The sequence below is a fragment of the Netta rufina genome (assembly GCF_964035555.1).
Source record: "Netta rufina genome assembly, chromosome: 2".
NCBI classification, from domain to species: domain Eukaryota; kingdom Metazoa; phylum Chordata; class Aves; order Anseriformes; family Anatidae; genus Netta; species Netta rufina.
This window is the reverse complement of record NC_140124.1, coordinates 818,177-834,424: the sequence shown is the minus strand read 5'-3', so window position 1 is coordinate 834,424 and position 16,248 is coordinate 818,177. Positions and strand designations below refer to the sequence as shown.

General features: G+C 49.1%; 1 protein-coding gene across 2 annotated transcripts; it reads right to left on the bottom strand.

The window, feature by feature from the left end:
- Positions 1 to 812: 812 nt before the first annotated feature.
- Positions 813 to 15,735, bottom strand: CDC25A (cell division cycle 25A). Of its 2 annotated transcripts, XM_084281881.1 has the most exons (16): positions 15,536 to 15,735; positions 13,305 to 13,390; positions 11,549 to 11,603; positions 10,806 to 10,841; positions 10,627 to 10,663; positions 10,146 to 10,247; positions 9,198 to 9,314; positions 8,273 to 8,407; positions 7,579 to 7,653; positions 6,768 to 6,920; positions 6,376 to 6,468; positions 5,952 to 6,014; positions 5,748 to 5,846; positions 4,810 to 4,940; positions 4,375 to 4,486; positions 813 to 3,040 (listed from the first exon to the last, which is right to left on the bottom strand). In XM_084281881.1, exons 1-16 carry the CDS (start codon positions 15,685 to 15,687, stop codon positions 2,900 to 2,902), a joined length of 1,587 nt encoding a protein of 528 aa, XP_084138007.1. In that variant the 5' UTR covers positions 15,688 to 15,735; the 3' UTR covers positions 813 to 2,899. The 2 variants fall into 2 exon arrangements, with proteins under 2 accessions (XP_084138007.1, XP_084138008.1); XM_084281882.1 differs by lacking the exon at positions 5,952 to 6,014.
- Positions 15,736 to 16,248: the final 513 nt, after the last annotated feature.

Here is a 16,248-nt window from a genome sequence, read left to right as displayed (position 1 = left end):
GAGATGCCTCCGCTCCTCACAAGGCAGCAGCAGAAAAGCCACAGGGAGGAAGCCCTGCAGGGATGCCCCTTTTCAGAGCAGGAGCCAAAAACATTGTAAAATAAGCGACAGGACAAATTTTCTTTTAGGCCAGAAAAGGTAAAAGCCAAATGGAAGAAAACACCGAGCTTTGTGGCATCCAGGAGCTCGTGGCAAAGGCTGATGGAGCCGTAAGCTGCTTTCAGCATCAGTTTTAAGTATGACAGATGGAGGCAATAAGGAAAAAAAAAAAAAACAAAAAAAACTCCCCTACTCTGCTTTAGCCTCCAGTGGATTTGAAGTCACATTGCTGCATTTTAAGTGAAGCTTTTAGTGCTTTTTAGTGCTGACCCCGTTGTTGGCCACCTGCTTTGCAGCCCCACACCTCCTGCTGAAGCCCCCAGAAGCCTTCAGGAAGCAGCTCCATGGGGAAAATCTGTGGGTGCAGACACCACTCACGGCTCTGCCCGGGGGGCCTGGAAGCTCCTGAGGCACCCAGGAAAGCAGGGTGTAGTTACCCCAGGAGCAAGAAAGGCAAGACAGGAAGATGATTCTTTCCAATGCAGTTTCTTTTCCAACACACCAGGGAGCTGCAAGTTCCACTGAGCGCTCCTGCACCCCTTCCAGCAGGGAAAAGGCGTCAGACAGAGGCTGGAGTTCAAGTACTTTATTCTCTGTGCCTGCAGCAGTCCATTATTACAGTCGCAGGCTGACAAGGTACAGGTCCTGGTCGGAAACATTCACGGCGCAGCTTCCCCCTCCCTGCACACCCCCAGGGCTCACCACAGGACACGGGGATGGGGCTGGGGGGGAGGCGAGGGGCTGGGTGCAGGCTGAGCAGGGCCAGAAGCATTCCTGAGGGCTCAAGGCGTGCGCTGCAGCTCCGTGCTCTGACACTGCCAGAGCAGAGCAGCAACACCCGCAGCAGTTTGCCCCCTGAATATCAGGGAGCTCAGGACAATGCTTATTTACAGCTGCTGGAGCAAAGGCAATCTGAAAAGAGCATCACCAATCCAATGAATCCATTCCCCTCCACCCATTTTTGTTGTTTTGTTTTTTTTTGAATAGGGCAAATTAAACTTTCAGAGTGACTACATGCTTGTTTACCAAGCTGCACTCAAATAGCCCCTGAAGTCCTATCCCTGCACCGATCCTTCACCACTTCAAAGCAGTTTTGGGTTGGTCAGGGTGCTGCTGCCTGTGCGGCACCACCACAGGCGAGCCCCAGGGCAGAGCAGCCCCCCAGGCCTCAGCGGCTTCCTCTGAAGTTCCAAACCTCGTGAGAGGTGGGACACACGCAAAGAGCAAGGGGGTAGTCAGGATTCCTGATGCGTCATTTCATCTCCCCCCCTCAAGGTAATAATTTTTGCTGAAACAAAGCTCAATTTCTTTTTTTAAACGAGAAAGTCAGAGTTCAAAGCCTACCCTTTCTGTTCTCAGGAGGATTAACAGCAGGTTTTAAAAATCAGATTTAAAAAGTCAAGTTAAAAGCCCACACAAGACACCTCTGCTTCCAGTCAGTTCTTTGACACAGATGTAACAGCAGGCGAGACTGGCTCACGCAGAGCAGGCCAGGCTATGCAAAATGCGGATTTCTGCTCAAGCCACGGCAGTTTCCAGGACGTGGGGCTGCTCCCAGCCTGCACGAGCTTCACTGAGCTGCCGCCAGGTCCTGTGGGTGTGGAACAAGAAGGGGCAGCAAAGCAGTTTTAGCACTTTAGGTTTTTGGTCCCTGCTATGCCACGGAACTGCAAGCCCTGCTTTAGGTGGGCAGTTCACACAGCTCAGCCCTAGGGTACAAAACTACCCGAGGAATTCTTCTTCCTGCAATTAATCGTGTTTCCTGCCTCTCCTGGCAGAGACTCAGCTACTGGAGAGCTGAAGTCAAACCCACGGCAGCAGGAGCAGCTTCAGAGAAGCCTCACGGAGGCACGTGGACAGGCTGAGCCTGGTCCCTCCAAGCCAGGCTCTCTCCTGGAATTTCATGGACACATTTCACGACACAAATACACGGCCTGGGAGGGAGCAGCAGCAGCAAACGCCACTGCTGAGAGCTTTGTGACAGCTTTGGCACCTGGTGTCCCCAGGATCACCCGAGGCAGTCCATTCCTGAAATCAGTTCCCAGAGATTCTGCCCACTTGGAGACACCGATTTCTTTAGAACTAAAGCAGCAGCTAAATTCAAGTTAATACAAAATAAAGCGATTGAGATTAAGTAAATGAGGCGAACATAATATCTATATATATATAAAAAAAAGCAATTTCCCCACAGGTATTTCTTCAGGAGGCTTCCCTCAGCGTCACACGGGAGCTCAGCGACGTGGAAGCCCTGGCTGTAAGGAAATGTTTCCATCGTGCTGCACCACCACGCGTTACGCTAACAGCACAACCCAAGCTGCAGCTGAGAAAAAAAGAACAAAACCTCCACCCGCACCCCCACCACAGGCTGCCCTTCAGCAGGAACAAAGTTTGAGTACACCCCAGATGATTCAACTGCAGCCGTCTTCGCTTCACTTGACTGTATTTAAATAAAATAAGGCATTTAAAAAACTGACAGGCGCTAAAACATCCTCCCCTCCTCGCACCACATGCCAGGCCAACGTGCACCACAGAGGACAGCCTCCTGGGGCAGGCTGCTGGGCAGTTTGTGGATGTCAGAGCGTGAGAAGCCGTTTCCATGAGGCAGCAAAAGAATATTGAGCACAGGCAGCCTCCAGCCAGTACCTGGGTTGCTCGGTTGAAGCCTGCGGCCGCAGCGTTGCCGTTAGGACAGATGAGGAGAGGGCTGGCACCCGGTAACCACCAGCAAGGAGCAGGCTTCCCTCCCGCTACAGCTCCCCCCGACCCCGCAGCGCGCAGTCTTTGCTCATCCCATCAGCCCTCAGAGCTTCTTCAAGCGGCTGTACAGTTCCCTTTTGCTCCTCTCACCAGCCCAGGTTCGGCTTTTGGTGCGAAATCTTTTCAAGTCTTCTTTAAAGTCCTCGTGGTGCATGGGGCGGTAGCTCTGGGGCTCGCAGAAGCTCTGGGGAAAGAGAAGCTGGTTTCACCTCAGAGCTCTGAGTCCTGACACATCGCCAGGGCCTGGCAGCAGCCGCTCAGACAACGGCCTCCAGAGCAAACAGAACTGAGCCCACTGGGCTGGAGCAGCAGCAGGAGCCGCATACCAGGCGTTCGTGAGCAAAGCTGAGTGACATTCAGATTACAGCTACTTCAGAAGGGGTAGCTATCAAATTAAGGACTTTCAGCCCTGTGCACTGAGCTCTCACCCCACTTTTCTGGCAGACATCAGTAAGTAGTGCTAGCAAACTAAGGAAGCCTGTCCAGTGCTCAACTTGAAATAACAAAGATTTGAAAAATGCATCTCCAGGCCTGGCAGCTCCTGGCTCTCAGATCGGAGAGCAGTGAGCGCTGCCATCGGCTGTCCCGTGCTGCCACCTTGAGGCCCCCGGTCCTCCCATCTCAGGGGTGCAGCCAAGGGGCCAGAAACAACCCCCAGGGCATCCACAGCCACGCAGGAGAGCCAAAAAACATGACTGTCGTCAGCAGCAGTAACCCCAAGTGGGCCCAAATGCTGCTAGACACAACATCCCAATGAGGTGGGAAACAGCACGTGGGCAAACGTGGGGACCAGCACACAGCCCTGCCTTGCTGCTGACACCCCAGCTGCAGAAAGGCTGAAGGAATCCCTCCCACCTGTTTGGAAGTGCACAGGAAGGTGATCTAAGAGATACTCAGAAGTGTGAGGCCCTGACAGGGACTAAAGCAAGAGTCAGGCCACAGCCTAGTTTGTGCCAGAACAAGGAGGAACAGCCAACAGCTGAAATGCCAAAGCACCAGAAAACAAGCAACAGAAGAAACACCACCGTCATGGTGCTGGGAGGAGCTGCTGGGCATCTATTAGTCTCCTTTTCTGAGTTAGGAGTTGAAAAACTCAAGCTTTGCGCTTCCAATTTTGCTTTTTTAGTATAGCATACGACTTGACATCTCCATTCGTCACACAGCAATTACTGTCAGGCCTCTCTCTTCTCTCCTAGTCCTTGCAGGCGAAAGCAGTCTTAAATTCCTTCTCTGAATGACATTTTAAACTCCTGGTTCTTATAAAAAGGCAGAAAACAGTTTTGTGTTTTACTCTAGAGACAAGCAGAAAAACATTTCAGCTACAGCAGCAAGACAGCTGTAAGGTATGGAATCAGCTTAGAGAAGTGAAGGGAACGTCACTGCCAAATGTTAACTGCTCTCAAAACAGGAGAGCACAGAACAAAGCAGAAAAAGCCACTCCAGGAAATTGGGGTATTTACTTATCCTTTCTCCTCTTTGAGTATGAAAACAGAAGGGTTGAATTTAAGTGTTACTTACACGGCATCTTAGGAAGAAATCCCTGTAGCCTCCCTTCAGGACATAGAGCTCTGGGTAGTGGAGGTTGGGGTATTCGTTACCCAGCCTGTCCCGCTCCCTCACAAACCGGCACCTGCAGCAGGAACAGACCCCACATCACATCTTGCCTTCGACAATTACCACGTGGAGCCACTGCTCCCCCCAGCCTCCCACTCCTTGGGCTGTGGTAGCAAGCTGCTGCCCGTTAGGGAAGCACCAGCAAGCCAGACTCGCTGTGAAGTGCAGCTAACTGCATTGCACTTTCCACTTTTAAGTGTTCCAGCACACCAGCAGCATCTACTCGTGCTAAACCACACGTTCAGTAGCACGCCAGCACAGAAACTGGTGCCTCCCGGAAAGCTTTGCCCTCGCCCAGCACAGCGGGCAGTTTGTGTCTGGTGTTGTGGGGTAACTCACATCCGCGGGCCCCGCTCTGAAGAGAACTCGCAGTGGAACACTATGATCACCCGTTTGTTCTCCGACGGCAGGATTGGCTTCTTCAGCAAGAAGTCTTCCACGTCCTCTTCCATATGGAGGTTTACAGCACCCTGCAGAGGCAGTCACAGAATCATTAATGTTGGACCAGATGATCTTGGAGGTCTTTTCCAGCCATCCCCCTGCTACCAATGTCACCCACTAAACCGTGTCCCTAAGCACCAGTCGTGCCCAAGTAAAGGAGAACAGCAACAAACCTGCCCTGCTTCCTCACAAGCAGCTTTCTCCTCAAGTTTCCCAGAGGAGAACATTGGGAACAAAGCTTCAAACTCAAACAGAACGTTACACACACAATCTAACACTGCCCTGAATGACTGTGACCATCCCCAGGTGGCCATTTCAACAGCAGGAGGCTGTGGCTGGTTGGATTTCACCTCCCACCTCACCGTGTTTGAGGGCCAGCCAGCTTACCTGACACCAAGAACAATTATGCTTTCCACAGCCCTTTGTTCTAAAGATGAAGTGACCATTTAAATGAAATATACTACTCTAATCTTAGCTCCCCTGGATATCAGGATGCTGGACACTTGAAGATTTCACATCTTCCTCTTCTTTAACATCTCCCTGCTTGCCACACGGGCCACCTCCTCTGGTTAAGGAAAGGGAATGGCTCCCTCCTGGATGTGCAGTCACTTTGTGAACCAAGTGAGCGCTCAGTACCCTGAGATTCATGCAGTGTGCAGGCATAATGGGATCCCAAACCTCCCTGGGCTCCCTAGGCACCTCAGCCAGAAGATACACATGGTCTGAGACACTCCTAGGAAGTAAAGAAGAGCCCCACACTGTGCCAAGTGTCCCCATTTTGCCCGAGGGGCAACTTCAGACAGCTCCACATTGCTCTTACAGAGTCAGCAACAAACCTTAATGTGTCCCCCTTCATACTCGTATGGATATCTACAGTCAATTATCACACATTCCTTGATGAAGCTTGCAAATTTTCCAGTCAGCACAGACACAATCTGAAAAAAGAAAAAAAAAGAAAACCCATGCAACAATACAGTTTAGATATTTTCAGATACTTTTAATAAATGAAGAGTTTTCCTTACTCTCCCTGGAACACATACCATTTCCGAGTCGATGTATTTTAAATCTTGATGCTTCCCATCAACAGTGTGGAACAAATAACCCTAGAAAACAGACAGCATTTAATTGAGAAATTCCAAGCATGTCCCACATACTTGGTAGCAGGGCATCCAGCAGCTAACTTTGTAACACAAATGCTTTATTGACCAGAATCTCTTCAGCAACGCTTAAGAGCTAAAACAATTCTAAAATTCGAGGACAGCTTTTCTTTGGCTCCTGAACTGAAGGGATTTTGTAAATATTTTTGAATGACCAGAAAATAATCACGTCTAACTTATGAAAGCGCCGCTCTCAGTGACAGCCTTCACCAGTAATTTGATTATGTACTGTTGAAGAGAAGTGCTTCGCTTGGGCTGGTTCAACACATCTCTATCAAAAGAGAATTAATACAAATCACTTAATTACCTTTGAGAAGTCACCAATAAGGTCTCTCTGATCACTGTCCAAAATGCTTTCAATCTCTGCTGCAGAGGATTGTGTCTTTACTATCTTCAAATTCTAGAGGGAGACAGGTTAGAGAAGAACACTGAGCACTGACAGCAGAGACCCCTTCCCCACAGCGTAACCAAACTCCGTGTTTGCTGACACCCTGAACCGTGACTCAGTTTCCCTTTTGGCTCACAGGAGAACAGGTTCAGGAGCATACAACTAGTGCACCAACTCCCCTCAGCCCCTACACTATGCACAGAGTTTGGATAGATCAGCAACTCGTTAGCCTTCATAAACTAGGCAACTGTATTTCACCTTCCCCGCTTAAATTAATTCTCTGCCACAACACTGAATGCCAAGCCACCAACCGTTGAGTCTTCGGATGGTGTTCCAGGCAGGCTTTTCCTCTTCTTGCTTTTCCCTGGAGAATTCTCTTCCTGCGACCTCTCCATCCTTTTCTGGGTAGTTCTGCCTACACCACTGGGCAGAGCTGAAGAGCCAAACAAGCGGCATCGTTTGGCCTACAAGGAGAGAAGTTAGAGTTGTCTAGCAAAGATTAAGATTAAAAATTAAGCCAGCCTCAGACTTTCAGACTATTGAAAGTTTTGCCTTATATAAGACAGTCACTGCATAACAACAGCAGGAAGGAAATAAGGTCATCTAAACTGGGGACCTACACTGCCAACAACACTTGTCTCTTGCTGTGCAGACTGGATGAGCGTAGAGCACAATGAGATGTGCTGGCAGAGTGCTTTCTATCAATTAGCAGACAATCTACCAGCAGATTAAAAGCCTTCTGCTGCGAGACTGAACTGCCCTCACAGTCTATTATCAGAAGACTGGGCTACAGGCACTTCAGGTAAGCCTGTGAAAAATGTTTTCAAGATATGTCAACAAGTATCTGATAAGGGAAGTCGAAGTCTTCCTGCATTTATGAAGTGTTTTAGTAAAAAGTTAACAGATACATGCACACAATGAGCATTGTTCTACACTGATGCAACCTTTCAGGCATCAGGCTTTAGCAATTACAAAATAGTGTAGGGTTTTTATACTACATCTTGTTTTGTTATATGGGATGTAGGATCAGAGGCAGTGTGATCACTTTTCCCAAGAGTGAAAATGTCTGCCAGAACAAAGTTCCCATCTCTGTTCTGTTGTGCTCTCTGCTTGAGCACTCACCCGCATGTCCGTTTTCCTCATGACTAGCGGTGCAGTCCAGAGGCTTGCCACGTCAGATGGCATCTCCTCATCATTCTGGGAAATGAAAGTTCATTCTCATTTATTTCAGCAGGGACAGACACTATAAATATCTAAGGCTCTTGCATAGCTTGGGCAAACATTGCAATTTAATTCAGCTGCCAGAGCAGGTTTCGGAATTCAGCTCAATTACTAGCCCAATACTCGATAAAGTAACAGAATGAGCTGACACATGTTGGAACAGGTAAGTTATATCAATTGTTACTTAACAGCGATACTCTTCCAAAGCATTAAGCATCTCGAGTTCAATTAGAAATAGTCTTGAAAGTAAATATTACCTCTAGCTCTTCAACAAGTTTTCTTTAGAAAATACCAACTACTCAAATAATTCTTCCTAGTAATGCAATTCAACTACCAACAGAACAGCAGCAATACCTTTAACTGCTGCTCTCCCACCAAGCAAATACCACTGCCTGCACTAAGAAAAAGCACATATAAAAATAGAAAAATGGAAGCATTGCAAAAGATAAGTCTTTCAGGAATCCTTAGTACCTGGCTTTTTACAGACTGACATAACACTGCACTGACTTCTAGAACATACATGAGCTGCAGACATACTGTTGGCAGACTTAATGTTATACAGAGATGATTTTAAGTGTTGATATTTTGTACATACCTTCAAATCTTGCTCATCTAAGAGCTCTAGGAATCCATCATCATCTTCGCTTTCAGAGGAAGCTAGAGGTGACTGCTGCTGGAAAGCCGACCTGTGGTTTTCCAGCTCACCCGTGGGTATTTCGTTAGATGGAAACTGAGAAAAAAATAGCTAGCTTTAATATTCTCTTTACAGTAGGATACTGCAAACAGAGATGATGCCATGCTGCTCACTAAACTACAGAAAAGATGGAGGTTATCCCAGCATTTTGAATAGATGGAGTTGAGCAAACCCCAGACTGAGTTCCAGTACTTTATTTGATCCTTACATCTGCAGAGTGTTTCATTAGTGTGTCATAGGAACAGGAATATTCATCTCCATAGTTCCCAGGTACAAGATCAGGAGTACTAAGCATGATGAAGTACTACCAGATTCAAGGAGTGGAGAGAAGACTTGGCCCCTCAGCTCTGTTTCTGTGCAAGGATCCATCATGTTTGTTTTCCAATTGATTCTGCAAAGTTTTTGCAAAGCAATAGCACAAGTAATATTTTTTTCCTGTGTGTCATATCTGGATAAGATCCAGTTGCATCTACACAGTTGGCTTCCTTGTTCCCAATGCATCTGCATCAATACAAATATCCACTTTCCTGATAACAGAACCAATTACAAATTATCTATTCCGCATTTATGTCCCCATTCACTTGACTTACTGCAGCATAGCCTCAGCTCTGTATTTACTCATCTTCCACAGACTACAGAACAACCTCTCATGAGCCAAACAAGAGTTTTCTCATCTGACAGATAGATGAGCTTTCCTATTTGGCACATGAATAGTGACAATAAACACCAGTGTCTTAGAACCACGATGCAATTCTTCCTCTTCCCTAACAGTACGTAGGCAGAGGATTAGGTGGGAATTAGTTGACTAGAACACCGCAGTACTTACTCCCTGAGCTGAGGAGGAATTTTGCCTTTGTCCAGGAACACCTTTGCCATCACGGGAATGGACGTGCACAGAACTACGAGAAGCTGGTTTGGTTGGCTTCTTAAACTCAAATGATTCCTGAATTCAAAAACAGAAAAGCGATCGTTTTAACCAAAACAAGCTGTGTAAGTTGCTAGGATCATTGCATCTTCTTTCTTTAAGCTATCTGACATGTTGGATGTTAAGTTCCCTGCTACCAACAGAAATCAGAGCGTGAATGTTTTCAAAGTAAAGATGTTACAATAGTGATTCATAACCAATAACCAAGGTTTCATCCTCTTGTTATCTGCAGGTTTAAGGACTTTTTTTTTAATTTCTTTTGGTAGTCAATTTCTCTGCAAAAGAAATCATTTTTAAGGCAGCCAAGGCTGTGGCTTGGTCAACAGAATTATGTTTGTTGCTAGGTGACAGGCCCTGGCTCCTGAGCACCACTTTTCTGCAGAGACCTGTTGATGGCATGTCCAGCAGCCAGGCCATACAGACCAAGTAGATAAAAGAGCATTTGTGCTGCTGAGGAACCCAGGTTTCCTATATCAGCAGTGAAAAAAGATACGGTGAACCATGCAGCCCCCTCACAGCTACCTAAAGATAGCACTATGAAAACATTTTCCCCTGCCACAGACTAGGCAGGTCCTATAGCACAAAGGAAGACCTGCACAGCCAAAGCCTTCCCAATTTTTATTAACCTGTAGTCAGTTTGCAGTCACTATTATAATCAGTGTTGCTGCACTTCACTGCAAGTTTCCCCGAGATAAGCTGTGCAAAAACTTTGTCACATCTGAGCTGTAGTCTGGCAGGCACCAAGCAAAGCCTCTTCCACTGTGCCTGCTGAGGAAGGGGTGTGCTAATTCAGCTTCCTCGCTATCACCTCTTACACAATCATCTCGGGAGACAAAAAGCAATGCTTACATTCTCCTTGTTTTCATTTTGCTCTAAGAGTTGAAAAGCATCACAATCCAGAGAATCTGAATGGCTTCTCTTCAGAGCAGGACTGGATCCCAGGAGCCTCTGCTACAAAATTCATAGAGAAATGCTAGTTTAGTGTCATGCTGTAACCTTTGCACAACCAGATCTTAAGCAAAAGAGGAGTTATCAGGAATATAAGGCATTCATCTGCAAGTTGGGGCACCTATGTGCAGGAGCCTTATGCAGGTATCAAAATGCAGTGCTCCAATTGCACTGGTGACAAAGCTACAGCACTGAAGTTTTACATCAACACGTGGACAAGATTTCAAGTTTAGAAGCTGTCATTTTGACAGTTTAAGTCAAGCACCACAGCAGCTGTTCTTGAAGCCAAGAAATTAGCAAGATGTGGGACAGATCCAACTAAAAACACTTAACACACAAAATCCTTTAACATTTACACAAGATCAATACCACCCTCACTTACTGGCAGTGAATGTATTCTTCTGAGAGGCAGTCGAATGCTACAACGAAAAAGAACCAAGATTACTATCTTTTAAAAGACAATGTTGAAATAAATGTGAGTAGAACTCATTTTTCAACAGAACTATAAGCTAGAGGCAAATCCAGAACAGTCGCTGATAAAGTTAAAACAAAAATACTTACTTCAGTCTGCTAGATTCAAGAATTGCCTTCTCAAACCTGAAATTGAGATGCCCCACAGTTAGCAAAGGATAGTAGACTAAAAGTCAGCCTTTTATTTAAGTCAGAGCATTATGCTAAACAGAAGCCAACATGCTTTTTGATGACGCTTTGTCCTTCTCAAGAGGTATTTACAGCCAGCTTATCCCATCCCAGTTTTCAAAGCACTAACTGGAATCCTGTTTTCCTCTCAGCATCATCTAGACAAGGAGCTAGATTAAAGGAATAAAAGCTTGGTAAATCAGGAACCAAAGGCATTTGGCCCACATAAATAAAGGACAAAGGATCTTTTTAAAACTTGAATTGGGAGAGGCAAATTCCAAGCTAAAAACAACTGCTTTGTACCAGTTAAAGCATACACAAGCAAAAGTTACAGAGTAAGTGTAGAGGGCAAAACTCCATGTGACTTGGTGCAGCCTCAGACCCTTGTAAGGCACCAGTGTCACACACAAATGGCTGAGTTAGTACAACACCAACGCAGCCCCAAGACCTGCAAGTACTCTGGGACACAGACAAGACAGCGAGCCAGCATCTGCACAGCACTAAAGCACACACTTCTAGAAGTCTGAGACAAAAACACACTGCACACATGCCACACCAAAGGAAAAAAAAAAAAAACAAAAAAAACACATCAAGGTTCTCATTAGCCTGTATTTGTTAGTAGTACAGCATGAAACAGAAGTCAGGCTTAGCTTAGGGTTACGTACGTTTCTTCCATGATGTCGTTGGAGGTCAGAGGACTGGGTGAATCCAAGGCACAACCTGCACAAGACAGACACCATTTTCTAACAAGCAGCATCTTAGCATCAAGCAAACACAAGTTATTGGGCTTCGCTATAGAATTCCCCAAAAAGACACTGAGTCACCTAACGTGGAACGTGGCTTATTCTCTCACATATATCTTAGTCATTTAATCCTTTACTTTTTTAAGCCATGTTCTCAGTTACATCTGTTAAGAAAAAAAAAAAAGGCCATTTTTAACACATACTAGTGCACTGTAAACAAAAACAAAGCACCCCATAAGCAAAAATAACACAAGCAGAACATTACAACTACACAGCCTCTTCTAAGTACAGTCGGATATGAAACCTGCTTAAACACAGATCCTCCAGGAGCTTTTGTTTTAGTGTCCACAATCCCTAGTGACAGGCACACAGCTTACCAGAACGTGCTCTGTAGGATCACGCCAAGACTTGCTGCTACTTCAGCGACTGATCTAAGCTAACAGCTACAAAACTCACCTGGCTAACAGGACAGGTGGAGGTCTCAGCACAGCTGAAGCCTTACAAGTATTTTGTAAACACTGGGGACCAGCTTTGGAGGCAGGAAAAAAAAAAAGCCAAGAAGTAGAATAACCAAGCTGGCTACATCTCTATCTCCCCTTGAGGCTTGCCAGCTGTACTCACTTTCTGGCTTCCTTTGAAGAAATATGCACAAAGTGGTGCACAAACTCCAGTGGAAACACTGGGCCAGAGAATTATCAGAAGCTTCTGAATCTGCAAATTATGGGGTAACTGCTTCTTTTATTTTCACTGATAAAATTCATCTCACCCAGGGGGGGAAAAAACAAATTCAAGAGTACTTCTAGGCAAGTATCAGTCCTAAAACCCAGCTCCCCAGATTTCAAGATAAACAGCCAGCTTCTGTATGCAAAAAGCCACAAACAAAACCCAAGCCACAAAGGAAACCCTGCTGAACACTTGATTCAAGTGTGCAGGGCAGGTTAGCACGGTTTGGGTTTAAAGAGAGAAACCACTTGCTTTCAAAGTTACCACCCTGCAAAGGGCAGAAACCCAAAGTGGTCCCATTCAGAGCCGGGTGCAGATACGTGCTGGCTCCTATCAGTGCGTAACGAAATGTTATCTCAGTTCTCCAGACCACAGCCCCAACGTGCAGCACTCACAGGCCAGTATCTGCCAGCCCCCACAGACCAGAGGATAGTGGGGCTCCAGTTCCCTGGGGAAGCCTATCTCGGGCTATCTCGAGCTTCCACCCCTGCTGCAAGAGGGGCTGATCCACTCACGATAAGGTGTTGACCTACTGCCACGTACAGAGCAGATCAAGGCAATCAGAAAACGTCCTGATAATCTGGATTTTCTCTCTACAAATCTAGCTGGAGCACAAATCAGAGCAGGTCAGTAGCCACGTCTTTTCTTGCTTTTCTTTCCCCTCCTTAGGATGACTTCTCTGTGTCAGAGTCCCCCTCTGGAGCCAGAACCAGTTTTTCCTCCACACTAGCTCTGCTGCTTGCATGCTCCGGGACAATTAAAGAACCCACAACCCAAAACAGGGACTGCAGGAGCTTTGCTGAGGGATGGAGATGTGCCTGCCCTCCACGAGCTTGAGGATAAGTGGCTACAGGGATTGCAGGCAGCATTAGCTCTGTGTCCCAAACCTGAAAGCAGGGTGCAGATTCAGTGCCCTTCATCCCTTACCCGTTTTTACTCCCTGAGAAGACCCTACCTGAGTCTGTTGACTCCGATGACACCGTTCTCTGCAGACCACTGGTATTCTTGTTTCCCGGATCTTGTTCAGCGTTTTCGTGCTGACTGTAAAAGAAGTTCAGGGCTCGTTTTAAACGCTTGTAAAGTGAGGAACACAGAAGAGGATACGAAGGCAGCTATACAGCACAGGGAAGCATAACCCAAAACAGTTACTGCCAGCCAAGCACAAGGATTCCTGCAGACAGCAGTCTTTTGTGTGCTCCGTGCTGCTGAACACACGGGCAATGCCACCACCAGATCACTGCACCTACAGACATGCTCAGGGCCTTCAGGAACCTCAATTTCAGTGTTTTTTTTTTTTTTCTTTTAAACAATACATGTGTAGAATTGGTGATGTTAGAAACAAAGCTTCCAAGAGAGGAAGAGAAGGGGTGGCTGGAGAAGGGGGTGTGCAGAGGAAATAACTCACAAACCATGAGGGTTTTCTGAAACTACGCTTTAGAGTCTCTCATGATCCTGTACCTTCCCAAATGAAGGCTCTAATAAAGCAAGGTGTCATTTTGCAATAAAACTTTAGGACTAAAACCACTTTAAACATGGAGCAGGACACCGGTGCCTGGAGTCCTGGCAGCACCTCCCATATAATCCACTAGAAAAACCTTTATCAGAGCCCAGTTATCTTTCTACGGGAAGAGCTTCTGCAGGGCGGCTTCTCTCCTCGCGCCAGGTAATTGGAAAGGTGCACCGGGGCACGAGCTAGGGGCACAAAGTCAAAGGACAGAATAATAACCGTGGAGGGGGCTGGTGCGAGTCGCTCGCAGGAATTCCAGGAATCTGAAGGAGGGGAGAACCATAAAGAAGGCAGATTACAGAAATGAAAGTGATAGAAAGCCAAAAAGCAAAGGGCAAAGAGCAGGAGGGCTCTCAGGACCGCACAGGAGGCCAGAGCAAGGCAGGGGCTGTAGGGGACGGATTGAAGAGCTGGGAAAGGGGAAAACATGCAGCCTTGGAGCTAAGTACAGGGAAGGGCTCGGAGTGAGGCAGATGCCCTGAGCTGGGAGAAGATGGTGGCACGTGGTGAGCCACCAGGGGAGGAGGAACACGGCCTAGGAGGCAGGAGGCAGCAGGAGCCCCAGCACGTGTGGGCAGGGGAGCAGGGCCTGCACGGGAGGGAAAAAAAAAGGCGGCAGGGAAGGGGGAATGCGGTGGGAGGAGGAGCAGTGGAGGGGGCTCGGTTTGGGGGCAGCACGGGAAAAACTGCTTGGGGGGTGGGGAATGAGCTCAAGGTCCTGCATTTTGGGGGTGGAAGCGGCCCTCGAGGCTTCAGCTGGGGGAGAGGGAGAGGAAGAAAAAACCCTCGAGGCTGCAGTTTAGAGGGGGGGGAGGAGGAGGAAGAGGAGGCCCTCAAGACTGCAGTTGAGGGGGGGGGGGGGGAGAAGAGTTCCTCGAGGCTGCAGTTGGGAAGGGGGGGGGGGAGAAGATGAGGCCCTTGAGGCTGCAATTCGGGGTGGGGGAGAGGAAGAAGAGGCCCCCAAAGCTGAAGTTAGGAGGGGGAAGAAGAGACCCTCGAGGCTGCAGTTTGGGGGGAGTAAGAAGAGGAGGCCCTCGAGGCTGCAGTTGGGGGGGGGGGGAGGAAGAAGAGTTCCTCAAGGCTGCAGTTGGAGGGGGGGGGGGGGGGGGAAGGAAGAAAAGGCCCTCGAGGCTGCAGTTTTTGAGGTCAGAGGAAGAAGGGACCCTCAATGTACAGCTGGGGGGGAAGGAAAAAGAGGAGACCCTCAGGGCAGTAATTTGGGGGGGGAGGGAGGGGGAAGAAGAGGTCCTCGAGGCTGCAGTTGGGGGGAAGAGGAGGGGGAAGAGGGGACCCTCGAGGCTGCAGTTGGGGGTGGAAGGAAGAGGAGGCCCTCGAGGATGTAATTTGGGGGGAGGGAGAGGTAGAAGAGGCCCTGAAGGCAGCAGTTGGGGGGGGGGGCAGGTAGCTGAGGCCCTCGAGGCCCAGTTTCTGCAGGGGGGAAGGGGCAGAGGCGCCCCTCGGGGCCCTGCCGGAGCTGAGGGGATGCGACGGGACCCCCCGGGCCTCGCCTCACGTGTGGGGAGAGAAAAAGAAAGGAGGGGAGAGAAAAAGAAAGGGAAGGAGAGGAGCCCCCGGCCCTGCTCTGAGGGGAGCGGAGCCCCCAGACCTCGCTGAGGGCCGCGAACAGGCCCCAGAGGTGGGGGGGGATGGGGGGGGACACGGGACCCGCGCGGACTGACCCGGCCGAGCCGCGTCCCAGCTGCTCCATGGTGAGGCGGAGGTCGGAGACGGGCGAGAGCTCGGCGGGGAACAGCGCCTTGACGGCGGCGGGGGAGGCCGGCGAGAGCAGCAGGAGGCGGCGGCGGTGTGAGCCGCCCGGCGCGGCCTCCATCGTCCCTCCCGGCCTCCTGTCAGCGCCGCCGCCCGCCCCGAAGCTGGCGCCAAAGCTCCCGCCGCCAATCGCAAGGCCGCTCTGCGCGGCGCCGCGCGGGGGGCGGCTTTTATAGCCTCCCGGCGCCCCGCCCACCTCCCGCTCGCCGGCCAATCGGGGTGGGAGAAGGGCGACTTCCCGGCTGGTTGACGGCCGTTCTGACCAATAAGAGAGGGGTACGGTGGGGGGACTGCACTTCCCAGCGTGCCGCCGCGAGGCGGGCAACGCGCTCACTGGTTGCCCGCCTCGCTGTGGCATGCTGGGAAATGTAGTCCTCTGCCTTTGCCTCCCCGTCGGAGGCTGTGTCCCCGCGGCTCTCCCCCCCGCTTAAAATGGGGGAAGATGAGGAGAAAAGGCACAAAACGGGCAAAAAACGGGGCCTCGGTGAACCGAGGGGCCCGGGCCGGGCCATTTCTGCCCAAACAATGCCCCTGATGGTGATAAACAAGCGGTGTCCCCAGGGAGGGAGGCGCTGAGCGCCGGCGTCCAGCCGAGCACTGCCGCAGTCAACACAGCAATGGA